The sequence below is a fragment of the Agelaius phoeniceus genome, chromosome 3 (genome assembly GCF_051311805.1).
Source record: "Agelaius phoeniceus isolate bAgePho1 chromosome 3, bAgePho1.hap1, whole genome shotgun sequence".
Classification (NCBI taxonomy): Eukaryota; Metazoa; Chordata; class Aves; order Passeriformes; family Icteridae; genus Agelaius; species Agelaius phoeniceus.
This window is the reverse complement of record NC_135267.1, coordinates 62500356-62517690: the sequence shown is the minus strand read 5'-3', so window position 1 is coordinate 62517690 and position 17335 is coordinate 62500356. Positions and strand designations below refer to the sequence as shown.

Below are 17335 nucleotides of genomic sequence, written 5' to 3'. Positions count from 1 at the left end.
TCCTGGAAGAATTGTTTCAGGCTGTCACCCATGTTTCTGGAGATGACTGAAGCTTTAGAATTGCCAGCGGATAGGGGAAAAAAAAAAAAGCCTCCAGCAAAATGTGTCATTTAATTCAAAACAGTGAATTTTACCCTCCACCCTACAGTGACATCATGAGAGAAGGAAAATAAACTCCCATCCTCAAAAATACTATTTAACTTACAGTAGAACAGAAAACTGTTCTGTTGATATCACATCACCATGCAGATTAAGAGATTTACACATATGCAACTAGGTTTCCTGCAGTGATTTTTGATTTCTTGATTTTTCCAAAAGTTTTTTAGTTTAGGTTTCCATTACAGGACAAGTGTTCTCACTTTATAAATTGCTGACATTCAGCCAATTAGAGATCTTTACAATACTTTTCCACTACTGGAAACAATGCAAAGGATATCAAGGATGCAAATATTTTTCAGGTATTAAATCTCTGTATGCAGTAAGGAAACATAATCAATTTGCAACTAAAATTGTCATCATTATCTTTATAAGATATCAAGAGAGGAAAAAGTATTAAGTCATCCATTCACAAGACAGCATCAAATTGTTAGCTTACACATTTGAAAGTGTTTATTTCAAGGAGGAGTTTGCCAGAGGTTTATAGCCTGTATTGATTCTGTACAAGTGTGTGGTTTTTCAGATTTCTTTTTTTGTAACACCACATCTAGGACAATTCTCACTCCCTTCTGCCACTTGAACTAGGTTAAATTCAACATTTAAATTTCTTCCAGTACAAAACTATTATAGAAGCAATTAAACTTTACGCAAGTACAGATGTCATGCCTGTTCAAGGGCAGAGATACCTGGTAATTATGGGGAAAAAAAAAGAACAATGACTAAAATTTCTTCTCAAGCCTTCACTGTCCCTCTATGATTATTCCTCTCTACAGTTCTGTTTACATGAGGGTGCAACTGCAAAACTACATAAACTGTTGAACAACTTAAGTGCTCCAGGTATACCAATCTGCTTTAATTTAGTGTAGAGGTTTGCATAAGGCACAGTTGCATAACTCCTCCTCACCACAGGCACGCAATTTTTAAGGAACTTTATTTTAGAAACAGAAAACTAGACAGAGAGGCCAAAACTAACACAATCCTAGGACTAGTATGTCTGAAACCACACATATACAAAGTTTATGTTAACCTCCCACTGCCGAGTTCTATGGTTAGCAACAACCTAAAGGCAAGTCAAACAAAACAGAATTAATGTTGTTTCTGTTACCACCCTGCTGTGAAGCTTCCTCTTCACAATTCTTCTAAATTCACCAGCACAACACCTACTACTGGTTTTCCCTCCTTTTCTGGTCCTCTGCTGCATAAACAGAAGTTATCTAAACAGGCTCCACTGGACAAACTAGCTTTTCCTACAATACAGGAACCAACCCAGGAAGGAATAGAGGAATCAAATGAAATAAAATGACAAAGTTATTACCATGGAGTGGGCTGAATGCCAACACAGACACGACTGCAGTTATCTCAAGACAGGACACTGGACTTCCAAAAGGCAAGGCAAAGGGGCTTTCAACCCTATAGAAATCACTACTTCAGAATTCCTCTAACACATTTTAAGAGAGACTGTATAAATTTTATAATCATAGAATCACAAAATCATTAAGATTAGAAAACATGTCCAAGATCATTGAGCCCAACCATTAAACTAGTACCACTGTCTTCATCATTTAAACCATGTTTCCCAGCTTCCACATCCACACACTTTCTGATCACTTCCAGGCATAGCAGTTCCACCACTTCCCTGGGCAGCCAGTTTCCATGTGCCTGACCATCCTTTCCATAAAAAATTTCTCCTAACATCCAATCTAAACCTCCCTTGGTGCAAGTTGAGACTATGTCCTCTTGTCCTTTCACTTGTTACCAGGGAGAAGAGGCCAACCCTCACCTGGCTACACCCTCCTTTCAGGCAGTTGTAAAGAGTGATAAGGTCTCCCCTGAACCTCCTTTTCTCCAGGCTGAACAACCCCAGCTCCCTCACCTGCTCCTCACAGGACTTGTGCCCCAGATCCTTCCATTCTGGTTCCATTGCTCTTCTCAGGACACGCTACTATTTTGAGATAGACCAGGAAGCCACTGGCCTCTTTGTTCACCTGGTCACACTGCTGGATCATGTTCAGATGGGTACTGAGCAGCACCACCAGGTCCTTTTAGGCTGGGCAACTTTCTAGCCACTAAATCATTTCAGGCATAGCAATTCAGATGGGGAATGGCAACACTGGGGGAGAAAAAACTACTCTATGTTGATGAGTCCTTTAATTAGTGAGATTTCAAGTAATTCCAACCACTGGTCATACAGGTGGCTCAGGGCTGGCTAGGTGAATACTGGACTCTCCCTTTTATTCATGCACATTGGCTTTAGGAAGTGGAGCTGCTTTAGATTTTTATCAGAATAACAAAATACAGACCAAACCCCATTAATATTAATATACAGTTTTAATGTCAACAGGTTTTAGGGTTTTAGGGAAAGTGAATAAAGTTCTATTCGGTACTGACTTTTCACTGCCAGTTCACTGAAAACTGACACAAAATCCCCCCTCTAGAAAAATGTAACACATTTATGTCCACTATTACCAAAGAATTTCGCAAGAAATGGAACCCCCAAAATATTGCACAATATGAAACTCTAATAAAATATAGTAAACAAAACAAACAAAAATCCCTACAGTGTGGCAATATCTTTTCCATGACTGGTCCCACTATCAGAACTATTCTTGAGAAAATCAGCTGCCCCTTGATGACTTTTCTGCCTTTCGTAATTTTATTCTGCATGTCCTGCCAGTGTACACTGTGGAAGATTCAGCTCAGTGGATCCAGATCCTGAGGTGACATTGTGACTGACATTGTGCAAATCACAATGTACACTACATTACTACAACAGTTTGAGCTGCTTGAACATGGGCTCCTACGACGCTGTGGACAGCAGCATGATTGCAGGCACAGGTATTAGGCAGAAAACAATTTAAGAACACCACACAAGCATGTTCTCCTACATTGCTTTTTGCCCCTTGCATTCTCAGTCATCTCATTTTTCTGTGTCTGCCTCAACATTAGCAATCAGCATTGCATTAATTCAGGTCCAACAAGTACCAAAAGCATAAGGTGAGACAACCCTGAGAACGCTTATGAGACTTCTCCAGCAAGAGCCAGACACTCAAATACCGTTCAAACCACAGGGGCAACACAGCAAGAAGCCAGGAGTTTTCTGTGGGAGACAGATCTCAAGTCAGTTGTCCCAAAACACCTCTGTTGTGAGCTGGCTCTATTTACTGATGGTTAGCACCCGATGTAGCGGAGTAGAAACTTCCTCAAGAGGCAGCGGACCTCATTTCTTTACCTGGGCCCTCCTCTGCAGCCAAGGCTGTAGAGGATAAGTCTTGTACACGAAAGGTGCCCTGTGCCTAGACCCCACCGCAGGCCTCTCCTGCTTCTTCAACCCCGGCTGCTGGTGAGGAGGCTAAAGATACCCAGAGCAGCGATGGAACACGGATCGGGAGATACTGGGCAACCCTCCATGCACAGCACGTACCGGGGGTCACCCAAACGCGCCAGCAAGTGGCCAAGCCTGGAGGGCCGTGCTGGAGGGTCTGGGTGTAAGTGAGGCGAGACGCTCTCCGCAGCCAGCATCCCACTGGAGGTGGCTCCGCTCCCCTTCCTCTCTCCATGCCATTGGAGGAAAGTGCCCCAATGCTCCTGGGCATCGCCTGCTGCCGTCGCACCCCATTGTCCCCTCACAGGCAGAGGTGCGCACCCACGGACACCCACAGCCACCCACGGGTCCCCACGGCCGCCCCCGCAGGCACTTACTGAGCGCCGCCACGGTGCCGGCCTCCAGCAACAGGCAGTCCTGGCGGCTGCGCGCCTCCAGCAGGGCGCTCGGCCCCGGCTCCTGCTTCCAGAGCAGCCGCAGCCCTTTGCTCAGAGCCATGGGAGCCGCCGGCCGCGGGCAGGAGGGCGCAAGGGTCCCGCTGGTGTCGCTGGCGCAGGAGCCGCACGGCGCGGCGCTCGGGGGCCGCCGGCAGCCCCGCGGGAGCCTCTCCGACGCCCGACCCCGGTCCTGGCCGCTTCTCCCGGGCAGGCGGGCCAGGAGGGCGGCCGCGCCCCGCTGCCGCTCGCCGGTCACCTCAGCAGGCCCCCGAGTGCCTCTGCGGCGGGGGCGCCCAGCGCAGGGCGAAGGAAGCGGAGCGGCCCCCGCGGGCGGACCCGCCGCTGCGGCCGCCTCCTCGGGGAGCCCCGGCTGCGGCCGGCGGGGCGGGAGCGACCTTCCCCTTTGCTCTCCGCCTCTCTCTTCCCACCCACGGTAAACTTCCCAGAGTTAACTTTCTCCCTCTGGCTCCGCAGCTCCTCCTCCTCCGGCACAGGTAGGAGCCGCCGGCGGGGCGCTGCCCCCCGCCCTGCCCGCGGGTGAGGGGAGGAGCGGCGGCCGCGCTGTGGGCCCGGCGGGGCGCTGTGGTCCCCGGCCCGGCTCTTCTCAGCCCAGCTGTGCCCGGCCTCGCGGTGCCGCTCCCCACCCCCGCGGGTGGCGAAGGTCGCCGTCGAGCTGCCGGGAGCGCGGCCGGCCCAGCAGAGCCTGGAGGCGCCGGAGCTGCTCCCTCTGCTGCCGCGGCTGCCCGGGGAGAAGCCGCGCTCCTTCCCGCTTCCTGCGGGAGCGGCCGCCCGGAGCCCGGCGCCGCTCCCCGCTGGCACGGAGCTCCCCTCGGGGCTGCTTTCCCACTGCGCGCTGTCCCGCGGTAAAAAGAGCTTCGGGCAAAGGCACAGTGCACTTGTTCTGGTGTTGCAGGGTTCTCATCACAGTTCCCTAGTGAGTCTGTGCAGGGTGAGTGCTGTTTCTTTCCCGGGGTTCACCGAGGAGGAGTGCATTGAGGAGGTACGCCAGTGTGTTCGGATGAGAGAAAAACTCGCTGTAATCTCTAGCAGAACATGTAGTCCTATTCATACACGGGTAAACCACGCAGAATTCTGGTTTGTTTTTTTTTAACATCACGAATTATAACTTGAGTTAAGATGTAGAGAAAACTGCAAACTGTTATTGTTGTCTCACATTTACGTTGAAAACGTTGGTCGTGGCTGCGCGCTGCCAGGTGGAATGTCACAGTCCCTGCTTACTTTGAACGTGATGGAAAAAAACTGAAAAGCAGATACTACCTTTCTGTCACACACATCTGGTTTATTTATTTTATAACCAGCAGTAATTCCGAAAGGAGATTGATTTTATATTTGTTTATGGTGCCTTCTGAACAAATAATTTTGAAAGGGTCTGGTATGGAAAGTGGGATTGGTGTTTGCATGGGGCTTCCCCCCCTGCCCCAATCCTAAACTTTGATTATAGTATGTAGGGTGAGATGAAAAGTGCTGGGTAAAGCAAAAGAAATTACCTAGAAACTGTAGAAATTAAGTGACCAGGATGAAAAAAGCAAGACAGCACATAGCTCAAAGTTTGGGAGTGTTAGAGGATGTAAGAACATAGATTAACCATGCTCAATTTTAAACAGGAAAGGGATTCCTTTCTAACAGCTACCCAATGTGAATGGCAGACCAAAAATCCGTTTATGTCTTTGACATCTTTCACTCTTTCCCTAGAGAAAAGTGCTCATTTGAGATAAAATACTTAAAGTATCGCTTAATCAGTGCTGCCCAAGAGAGTTGTGTCACATTACTTTAAAAAGTTGCCCTGGATCATACACTTATGTGTTTAAAAATAGCAGAAAAAAAATACCCACTCTTTTTTTTTTGTTTGTGTGTGTTTGTCTCTGCCTTTAAGGAATTATTCTTTACAGTCCCCTTTAAACTCCACCATGAGAACAAACTCTCACTGGGAGGACACAGGTACGTCCCTCTCTTGCCTGTGTTTTAACTCCTTAGTAATTTTTGTTGTTAGTTCTTTTCACTGTTTCCAAGAACACACAAGTTAGGATTGTTAATAAAAAGGTTACTGTCAGATTTGTTGGGTAAAATGCTGAAGAAAGGATTGGTGCACCTGGGATAGTATTTTTTTAGCACCTCAAATCATTATGAGGGGATAAGGATGTGAGAGAAAAACTCAGATGAAGGTGGCAAACTGGGAACCTTTAACATTGTGTATGACAAAACACTGCTTCATAGGTGGCTCTCTGATTGAGTCTGTCCTAAGCTCTTACAAACAGATCTCTTCAGTGTGTTCCGTTGCAGTACATCCACTCAAAAAGCAATCAGTCAGTTCATTAAGCTTTGTGTTAGAAAAACAAGCCTGAGAAAGCAATAATCAGAAAATGCTGACGAGTAGCAGTAAATAAACCCATTCCTTTTACAAACCTCCTTCACAAAGACTGACATTTAAATTGAGGGCTTGTATAGGAACCTGTGGGATCTCAGCACATCGTTCCCGATGTCCAGAGATGCCAGGAGAACCCTTGGGGGTCTCGGAAACCCTGGAATGTTGCCAAGAGTGCTTGGTGGCTTGATTTTGATCCATCCACAGAAGTAACAAGAGTCTGAGGACAAGAGAATCACTTTAGAGTACAAGGTGTAAAAGAGACACATTTAGAGGGTGAGATATAGACTTTAAGGTTTTTGGTACAGGGGGGTTATGGAGACAAGATGGAGAGATCGGGGCGTGTCTTGTCCTTCTTCTTTCTTCTTCTTGTCCTCCATCTCCTGTGATGATGTTGGCACTTAGAGATTGGTTTCTGGTGAAGGTGCACTTGCCAACATGGGTGAAAAGCATTGGGAAATAAAGGTAAATATTGTATACGTAGGTTTTAGTATAAAAAGACATGACCGCCCCGTGGGTGGTCAGAGAGTGCCTGTGACTGCCTGCAGATCAGACCTCTGTTGGGCAGACAGAGAAAATTTTGTAGATAAGAAATAATAAACAACCTGAAGACCGAAAGCTGAAGAGTCCAGACTCGTCCTTTGCATCGCGCCCACCAAAGAACCACTCTACCCGTGTCGGGGCAGAGACAGACAGCCGGACCCGACAGGAACCTTCCTCAATATACTGGGGATATGTTCTTTTTGATAAGATCTTTTCATCTAACCGGACTGTGTTTCAATGCATGGAAGTCCATTTCTAAGGGAGAGTGTTGAGGTTGACACATCATCTTTTAGTGGACATTTGGAGTTGAGCTGTCTTGCTCTGGACCTTATGTATGTGAGTATCATGGAAGCATTAATTCCTGCAGTCATTTGAGTCCCTCAGGTGAACTCATTCCCTCTTGCACAGCACTTGTTTTCACCCAGGCCATACACTCTCCTTACCTCCTCAGCAACTTTTCATTTCATCTTCCTTTCTCTTTGGAGTTTTCTTTCCTTTTAATCTCCTGCCTTGACAATTTCATCATGCTAGCTTCTTTGCCCCTCTTCACCCATCTTTGGTTCTTTATCACTCTTTCTACCTTTGAGCAGTCACAGATATTTTGCATTGCTTCCTGAATGTTCCCACAGCTGAAAAGTGGGAGGTAATCTTGCTGCTGCCCCTGCAGCTTTCAGCTGGGAGAAGTAACAGGTCGGTGGGCTCTCTCTGCTATTTGGCATGTATAGGATAGTGGGACTGTTTTGGAGGGTAGAATATCTCTTGTCTGCAGCTGTGTCCCTTTGCTTACCTTCTCTCTTTCCAACTCCTTTTCCAGCTCCTGTCTTCGTAGGGGCAGGGAGATCCTTCTCCCTCTGTATCAGAAGGGGAGGGATCCTTAAAGTCTGATGATGTTGGCTGACTGTGGAACTATGTGAAATGCAGTTCAAACAAAATTGCAGCAGTGGTATGTTAGGGGCAGCCTCCATGGCAGGAAGACACAGGCTTCAGCTACTAAATCAAGTTCCTGTTAACTCCTATGGCATAAATTGTGTTGAAGACAATGTCCACGCTGTGTTTGTGCATATTTTCAAGCATTCAGCTGCTACCTCAGCGGTTACCTCAGTGCAATGTCTGAACACTTCTATCTTTTTCAAAGTCACTCCATTTGGTTTGAATTTCTAATCCCTTCTCCTCCCCCAGCCCCTTGTTCACCTTGGAAGCATTGCTATGGATCATAATGACTCCTGCTCCTAGCTCCTTCTGGTAATGGGTGTTTCCAGGGTCTGGATAACTGCCTCCCTGAAAAAGAGTCCTGCATGCCACCTTAGCAGGTGGCATTGTTTGTTTGTCTGAAGACCATCTGAAGAGAAACAACAGGGATGTTGCAAGACAGAGTTTAGAAGAACTGGATAGAGCAAGGAGTATTTGGCTTAGCTGTCTGCTCTCTGTCTGGAATAGCTGTGTGAACCCCATATCCTGGACTTTGGGGTATAGGATGGGTGTCCCTGTAGTATTACTTGTCTGTCTTTATGTACTGCTGAGTGAATTTTGCAATCTGGGGCTCTTCAAAAAGCTTTGGTGATACACTGTAGAAGCAAACAAAAGATACTTTTCTTTGTCTAATATTATGCTACTGAAATAGATTTTTGGTCACTTTTTGAAGCTCTGAGATTAAATATATGACGGCATTTCCTCAGGATTTTTGGCCACTTGCACATAGCCTCAGTGGTCACAAATTCCTCAGGAAATGTGTGTGTTTGCAAGGTCATTGAAAACAGTTTGGGTTTTGCCTTTTATGACAAACTTTTGACTTTAGCAAGTAAAGAAGAAATAGGGGAAATATCTCAGCATATTTTTTCCTGCACGTGGCATTTAAAACAAGTAACTGCTGCTAATATGCAAAAACTTCCACTATGTTTCCACTTCTTCTAGCTAACATTAGAATGAATTTTATTTACAGCTGAATTTGACACAGAGAACCACTTATAACTTCTAGGCTAAAGTGCTCAAAATGTTGCTCTGAAAGTAACTGTGGGGTTTTAATGTCAACTCTTAACACTGTTGGTGAAATTGAGAGAAAAGCTTTCTATTCTAGTTGGTTACACTTCTCTTGGCCTAGTAAAGAACTTTGAGCGCAAAAGACATCTGGTACTTTGTTACAGAGACAATCCAATATAGTTTGAGCTAGGTCACTGTTACTCACCAACATCCACTGCATTTCCTCAAACATAACTGAAGAGCATGAGAAACATGAGGGAAAAATTAGTATGTTTTGTTTAGATTTTGACAAAGAACGTTTGACCTTGCCATGAATGTAAGAGATGCAGGGACATTTTCTTTGCTTCAGTTACTGACAATATTTTCAAATTTCTGCTCCCGTTTACAACCTTTCCTGACAAGCTCCCCTTATTCCTTGCCATTGGGGTCTGTGATCCTTACAACAGGAAAAAGAAACTTTTAATGCTACTTAGTCTGTATTGTATTACTCTTTAATCAATTATTTGGAAGGGGAAGGGGGGTGTGTGGGCTCGGACCTGAGCTTCTGGTTCAACTGGAGCTAAACATATGTCTGACTTTAGGTATATCAGTAGCCTAAATCTTGCAGCTCTTTGCTTGGGTGAATAAACTTCCTTCTCAAGTGAATAAACAGTGCAGGTCTGGCTGCTCAAGGTGGTTGGACTGGAAGCAAACTAGCTTTAGGCTCAGACTGAGTCAGGGTCTATCTGGCTGCAGGCTGTAGCTCCAGATTGGCAGAAGATTGGGCTGTGAATTCAAGTTCTTGAAGGTGTAACAGGAGTGGTTGAGAGATGCTCTGGTGAAGTGCTAACAGTTTTAGAAATGCTGCTAATGAAGAACTATGTCGCTGGGAGGTCAGGGGAATTTCTCACCTCCTCTTCCACCTATACTTTAACTCTGTGTGATAAGTAAAAGAGGGCTCTCTGGAGAGGCAGATCCACTGCATTCACAGGCCTTTTTTTATTAAGAGACTATTTTCAGTAACAGCAGCTGTTTTAAAGCTTAACATTCTTCATCCCAAAACTATGTGCAGAAGAGCAGCACTAGTCAGATGACATTTATTTAGGCAGTAATAGTGACCAGACAACCAGATAAAATTTTTATTCTTTCTTCTAGACTGACATGCTTATGATTAGTTGTAGGTATCCTTTTCTTATGCTCAAAGGACTACGAAGCCACAGAGTTTTCCACTGCTTCTTGCCTCATTTTCTGGAACTCCTGATAGGAAAAACATAATGCTTAATAAAATAGAAAATTTGAATTTAGTGGGCTGCTTAATATCTGCACAGGAAGAGTTGCAGCAAGTATGCTGGAAGTTTTTCCTCAGTGAGCACATACCTCATCATCAAAAATTGTGCACGCATCTCTTGCTTATCAACAGTAAAAGCAGAGTTTACTGGTTACCCCATACCAAGGGATATAGATTTGATGAGGCAAAAGAAATGCCTTCCTTTTGTCCATGAATCAGCTGTGAAGAAAACTCCAGGAAGAGGCAATCCCACATTGCCAGTTATGGCATTTCAGCAGTACATAGTAGCCATCATCATCACAGATGGTGTGACACTGGACTGCTGGAAGAGACTGCCTGCAACAAAGTGATTCCTATCTTCATTCTTAAATAAGAATTTCACTATTCTGTTGGTGCTCCATATCTGTATGAAGGAAAACCAGAGTTTTCATGGTTGTTCAGAATCCTTTAAGTTTCATTGTCTGTTGAGATGTTGTAACTAGACAGAGAGAAACAGGTGAATGAATACAAGAGTGGACAATGCACAAACACCACAGAAAGCTGATTATGATTCTGACAATTGATCTGAAAACTAAATAATTTAAAATGATAAGACACCCCCCCTTGTATATTTAGAGTAACCAAATCATAAAAAAATCAGGAAAGTCAAGGACAAAATGCAGTCAGGCAAGTGACAGCAGGACTTTATATGTTTCTGGATAATTTTGATGGTACTCTCTATTTATTGAGGAAAATGTTAATTTTTGATCCCTCTTACTATGATTAATTTGTAAATGAATTCTGTTAACATAAAAATCTTTAGTTATTTTGTCCTATTTGGTAACACAGACTATGCTTGAAAAAACAAAGGAGCATACAGGGTAGATGAGACCTAAAATGAGGCATTTAGAAATTGGGGGGGTGGGAAGAGAGGACAAACAGAATGGCAATTCCATGTTCAGTTCATAACTAATGAATGTTAATTCATTTAAAGCTTATTGAACTCTAGTTTGCCCTCAGTGGGATCAGACATTCAAGGGACAGTATCTTTTATGAATTTTCTGTGTGTAAACATTAGTGGGAGTTGATTAAACATAATAGGACATGTTAACTGAGTTTATGTCCAGTGATGGCTATTTACAGCTGTAGTATTTTATAACAGGATTTTGTTAATGAGATGAGCACATGTTCTGTGTTAACAGAAATGTATATATATAAACCCAGTGGAAGCTTATATCTTAAAGTTCTCTCACATTTCAGTTCTGGTTTTTTTTTTTTTTTTCTTGTATATAAAACACAAAGCTAAAGTAAAACTAAGGTGGTTTGGTTTTGGTTTTTTTTTTTTTTTTTTTGGTGAACAAAAGTGAAAGTTGGACATAAACTGTCCATTTAAAAGTTTCAGATTTATTCAAGTATTTGAATGAAAAAAAGGGGTTAAAATAGTTTTCTATTTGGAGAACACCTCTTTAATACAATCAAATCAGCCACCTCACAACCAGTACCACCATCCTACAACTACTGAGAAAAACCTTACATCTCTGGAATGAGTAGGTTAATTTCTCTGAAATCTGAAATACAATCCAGAATCTCAGCTGGTACATCAAAATTCAGTGGGAACATTCCCCAGGTTCAAGATTTGGGATTTATTTGCTGTATCTATCTTAAGATTCAGAATTTCTAGTTAATGCCTTTGATAATGGACTACTGGTTGTATGCCAGATACTAACCCACATAGCAAAAAGAGTCATTCAGTCACTGTCTAAAAGGAACACAAAATGTCTTGCATGCATAGATTCACTCTTCTGTGATCAAATGTTCAACATTTTTTCCATTTGAGTTGTTTCCAGTACAGCATATGTGGTGCTTTTAAAATGGAGTTAGGCTTCTTTCTCTCATTTCATTTTATAAACAGATGCTTTGTGGTGTCATGCCTCCCCATGCTTTAGAAAGCCCTATCCATTAATTTTCAGATTTAGCAGAGATTTCAGACCAAAGAGCAAGGGGAGCAAGAGCCAGAGTAAAAATACATTCCTGTGAAGGAAGAGAACATATTTGTTTACCTGAAAGATTGGGGGTTTGGTCTTTTTTCAACTGCTTTTTGTAAAGTTTGAATGGTATTGGGCAATAAATCTCAGGTGTTCTTCTGCTTCTCAGCAGCTTCATGGCAAGATAACTTAGACTGAATAATTTGAAAAGACAGTGAATGTGAACTAGTTCAAATCAGTAGTTAATGGAGTTCCTCAGTATACCACCAGTGTTGAACTGGAGAAGGCTAAATAAGAACTAAAATGGTAAAATAGAGCAAACTGGCTAAGGAGTCAAGCTATTTCACAGCCCCATTTATGGTGAAGGCAGAGTGAATAGCATATGTTTTTCTTGAAAGAAAAGGAGGACTGCAGAATGAGGTGTTATCTCTGTCAGTGCTGCTGTAAAGGGGTAGCTGACAAAGCTCAGTGTGTGAATGAGGGGAACAGAAAAGAGAAGAACTGAGGGAATACCAAGGTTCAAAGTAATTTGAACAAACCTTTTGGTATGTTACATTATTCCTAATGCACCAGTTAAATCCACAGACTGTGTGTATGTGCAAGCTAACAAAATTTTTTAACTCATTTGCAGACTACTGTTCTTTTATTTTCCGCTCTAAATATGCGTGTGTCTCTGGGTGTGTTTATCTCAAAAGTTACCTGGGTGAAAGGAAGGTGAGAAACCATCTTCCTCTGTAGGCTGTGCTGAATTCCTAGGACATTTTCTCACTTTCAGCCACCATTATAGACACCCCAGCAGCACCAGCAACCCGGGAATGCTGCTGTGCATGGGAAGGGGTGAGCACAGAGGGTGGGCAGGCCAAAATACTATCAGCAGTTTGGTAGGGAGGGGGCATGTAGTGGAAAGACCTTGTGTGGGTGTGGCTGGAAAAGCTCAGCAAAGCTGTGGCTTTGGGAGAAAACCGGCTCATGTCATCCTTCTGAAGCCAAGAGTGAGAGCCCTTCTTCTGCCACAGACCTTGTCCACTAGGATTCAGCTCGTGCAATGTGTTTGCTGCTGTTGTTGTTACCTCTACATCAGTAGCTCTTTGGATTGCCTTTCTTGCTGGCCTCCTGTTACCCTTCCTCTTCTCTGTCCCTCCCCGTTTCATTCTCTGATGCTTTTTGCCCAGTTGGTCCACTGATGGATGGATTCTGTAATCAGTGACCCTGACACCTAGAGCTATTGCAATTACTTCCTGTGTCTTTTAAAAAGGTGGGTGCAGTGACAGATTTCCTGTGCTGAGAGTACAGAGTAGCTATCTTGAATAATGTTCCGTGCATATTTTTGTGGGAGTTCAGCGGAATTCTCTCTTTACTTATTCCAGAAATTTGAAATAGACTTTGTCAGATCTTGGAGATTTATTACAAACTACATGGAAAGGCCAGAACCAGTGCAGATCCTTTCCACATGAAAACACTGATGCATAGTTTATAGTCTGCCTGAATAAAAGCAGAGATGCTCTGTGAGTTTAAAAATGCCTCTGGGAAGTCAGATTAACTAATCTCAGTTTAATTCTATAAACTGCTGCTCAGAATGGATGAGTCAGGATACAACATATTGGAGAGAAGTCTTTATGACTACTTTTAAGCAACCTGCTGCTTTAAGAAGCACATCTATGCAGGCTGATAAGGGTGAATGCATTACTTTTTGTTTATCTGCACTTGAACTAATAGCCTAATGCTGGCTGTTGGGTTGAATTTAGTGGTGGCTGGAGTCCCATAGGAGAAAAATCTAAGGTATTCTGAGACAGATTTCTCAGAATGTTTCCTTACCATGCCAGAAGTCAGCTACACTCACACTCAACACCTCCTCTCTGCCCTCGGGGCCAGCAGCTGTCTAGCACAGCCTCTGTGGCAAAGCACAGGGCAGAACTACTTTGCTTTCTAAGATCTCAGCTGAGGTGAGCTGAGGTGTCATTGCATCCTGGGCCTGAATTGGAACCAGACAGTGACAGTGCACATCTGTCCTGTCTTTCTCCATGTGCAGAGTTCATCAGCAGACCTGTGTGCCACACACACCCAGACCCAGCCAGGGTTCAGCAGTGCACCTGAGCTGATTCCTGTTCCCTGGCTCCACAGCAATGAGAAACAGCCCAGGGCCTAGCTGCTGGTGTCTGCTTGGACTCCCTTGTGAACATCCACTACAGTGTTTACTTGTGGGTTGGGGTTTGGGTTTTTTTCTCTGTGACAAAAAAATTCCCTTCAGGAAGGGCTGTTTCATTTTACTATTTAAAAATGGCTTAAGACCACTAGTCATTTTTATTAGATTCTAACAGTAGGTAATTACAATATGAACTCCTTGCTCATGGCAGCTGTGCCAGACAGCACCTACAAACAACTCTTACTCTAGGAGCAGCCACTCAATCCCCTGTGAAACCACTGCAGTCCCTGTAAGTTGCCCTTTTTTAGTGATAATTTTACAGGACATTCAAATAGATCCCAAATCCTGCAGCCATCCTGCAGGCTTATTTTGTAGTATAGGAGTCTGTGGATAGCAGCCTCCTCTTACTGATTGTCAATTTGGTTTAAATTTGGAAGACTTTCATGAACAGTTGCATTGTGGATTTATTTGTTTGGGAGTTTTTTTTGGATGTTGTTTCCTTTCTGCCAAGCATTAAGACTGTGGTTGCAAGCAGCAGATAGACTGGCACAAGTTGTTACTAATGCCAAACAAGCATAAACATGCTCAAAGTAGGGAAGAAGTGTTCTAGACTTACCTCCTTCCCAGAGCTTTGGGAAAAAAGTCCTTGCTTTAAGTTTGGTAGGTCCAATTTGTAATCCGGTAGAAAAGTGTCACTACTTAAACAGAGAAGACACATGAAGAGTTTTCTTACTCCTCACTTTTCTCTGCTGGCATAACCATCTGGAATGGTACAGTCCTGGTGAGTGCATTCAGATGGGAATCTTCTGGGGCAGCGTGTCAAGCTCAGCAAATCCATCCCATCAGCAAGCAGCCTAGTTTTTATTTTCCTTCTATATTGCTACAGATGCTATGTTTAAGTTTTCACTTCTCTCCCAGCTGTTGAATTTTTAAACAAAATCTTTACTGAGTTTAAAAATACGACTCAACTAGTCAGGAACTAGTCAACAGTTAGAAAAATTACCCTCACCCCTGTTTGGCCCTTACTTTTGAGGCAGCTTTTCCTTTTGCAAGAGTTTAACTTGATGAGTTACTGGATACACCAAACTTGACAAGATTCTGTGTCTGGCTTGGCATTTGATTAAAAATAATAACATGTAGATAGATGAACACTGGGATAAACAGCATCACTCTCTCATTTTGAGCTTTGTTTCCAGCTTGCCATTGGACATAATAGTGACATGTTTAAAAACCCCAACCAAACACAAAGTTTGGATTCTCACATTTTAAGGGACTTTAAGAAATGCCAGTAGATATTTCAGGTTCATAGTACAGCTGTGAGTGTTGATAGTATTGTAAGGGGGTGCTGTGCTTACCAAAGCCCTCACAACACTCATACAATGGCAAGAACATACCAGCAATGACCCCCTCCTGCCCTACAGCAGATACAGGGTCTCAGAGATGCCAACAAAGTGAATGTAGTGCAATGTATGCCAGAAGTGCAATAAATTTTCATGGGTCCAAAAAGGTCTTGATGAGCAGGCAATGCACAAGGATCATATGGGAGCAGGAAGATACTCTTCCTCCAAAACATGAAGCAGAAAAGTGAATATAATGAAGTGATACATTAAATCTTTTCATTTAATAGGATGAAGAGATCAACTTTTATCTAGATTTACAAACATTACAAAGAGTTTGTGTTTCTTGAACTGTGTCTGAAATGGCAATATTATTTACAAATTATTTTACATAATTATTATTCCAAATAATTAATAGTCCTAGAAACTGCTACTACTCCTCATATGAAGGGCTATAGAGTACAACAGCTAGTACCTTAAGAAACCTAAATCTTGATATAATTACAGATTGAATGAAGGCTGATAAATATTTAGATTTGCCATTGGAAGTACTGTTATATTTAATATCCAGTTCCATCGACAACTGTATTTGTTTTGTTTTTTTTTTAAACAGGCTGATTTTCTTCAGATATGCTGTTATAAATGGTCACAAATAAAAGGCTTGTCTTGTCTTCCAGTTTATTACTGCCCTGTTTTCAACCCCTTTATCCTCTCCTTTGGTATCAAAAGGAAGAGAGCATGTTCTTTACAATCCTCATTCTATAAACTCCAGTCTGCTGTCCCACTATTTTTGCATTTCCTGTGAGTGACCAAACTCATTAGTCATTGAGGCATCACATAATCACACAGGTGGGTGTGGGGGGATGCTCTGACAAGCAATTTAATAGGGACAGATCAATAACTAAGGTCAAATAACTAAAATACAATTCAAAAGAAACCAAACCACTTAATACTGTTTTTTAAAAAGTCCCCACAATCTTTTTATATTTTCTGTTATTTTAAAAATCCTACTCTTTGTTGTTCTTCTAAGATAACCTCTAACAAACCTCTTGGAGCTAGCAACTTAATGACATCTTTAGAATTACATACTTTTTAGGAAAACAGTTCATCAAATTTTGGGGGTTTTGGGAATGACATTTCACAAGACTAAAAACCACTGAAGAGTAGCAATTTTAGATTTAGATCTACTGAGATTTAATTGCAACAGAAGGCAATGTGAATTAAAAGTGACCTTGAATTGAAAAATGTGTGCTATGACAAGTTTATCAGCAAATGTATTTTAAAAATGAATAGTTGTTGAAGATGGTAGGTATAAAAGGAAAACTAAGGGTAGCAGAAGTCTATTGTTAACAGAAAATAATAAGTATTACATGCAGTCTTCCTTCAGCCCCAACAGAAAACTGTGACATACAAAAATGTATTTTAACAGAATATAGCCACAGGTTAGAATAAGGGAAGAACAATATTTAGTAAAAATGAGAAAGCTGGCTTCAGATAGACAGGATCACTTCAAAGAAACTAATAAATCCTATTGTGAAGCAAACAGTTTTTAAACCTGTAAATGAGAAGAACCTAGAGTGCAGAAAGTTCAGCAGGAAGGCAGTAAGAATACTAGCTGGAATCTGAAGGAACACAAAAAAATTAGGATAGTTTAAGAAAATCTGGCTAATCAGGAAAGATTAAAAGGCCCAGAAGATTAAAAATAGGCAAACACATTCTTTATAAGACAAGGAAATTAAGCCAGTCTAAATTAAATACTGCAAAATCTCAGAGTCACAACTCGTGTGCAAAGAGTCATGGGAGAAA

At 42.6% G+C, this 17335-nt stretch overlaps 1 protein-coding gene across 3 annotated transcripts in view; it reads right to left on the bottom strand.

Annotated features, from left to right (window-relative positions):
- The window catches only part of SYNJ2 (synaptojanin 2), a 64797-nt gene extending 60291 nt beyond the window's left edge, over window positions 1–4506 (bottom strand). Inside the window, exon 1 of one of the 3 annotated variants that reach the window (XM_077175425.1) lies at window positions 3856–4506. In XM_077175425.1, coding sequence (XP_077031540.1) covers window positions 3856–3976 — 121 coding nt within the window. In that variant the 5' untranslated portion in view covers window positions 3977–4506. The remainder of the gene's footprint in view (window positions 1–3855) is intronic. The other 2 variants (XM_077175426.1, XM_054628591.2) reach the window with 2 other exon arrangements.
- Window positions 4507–17335: the final 12829 nt, after the last annotated feature.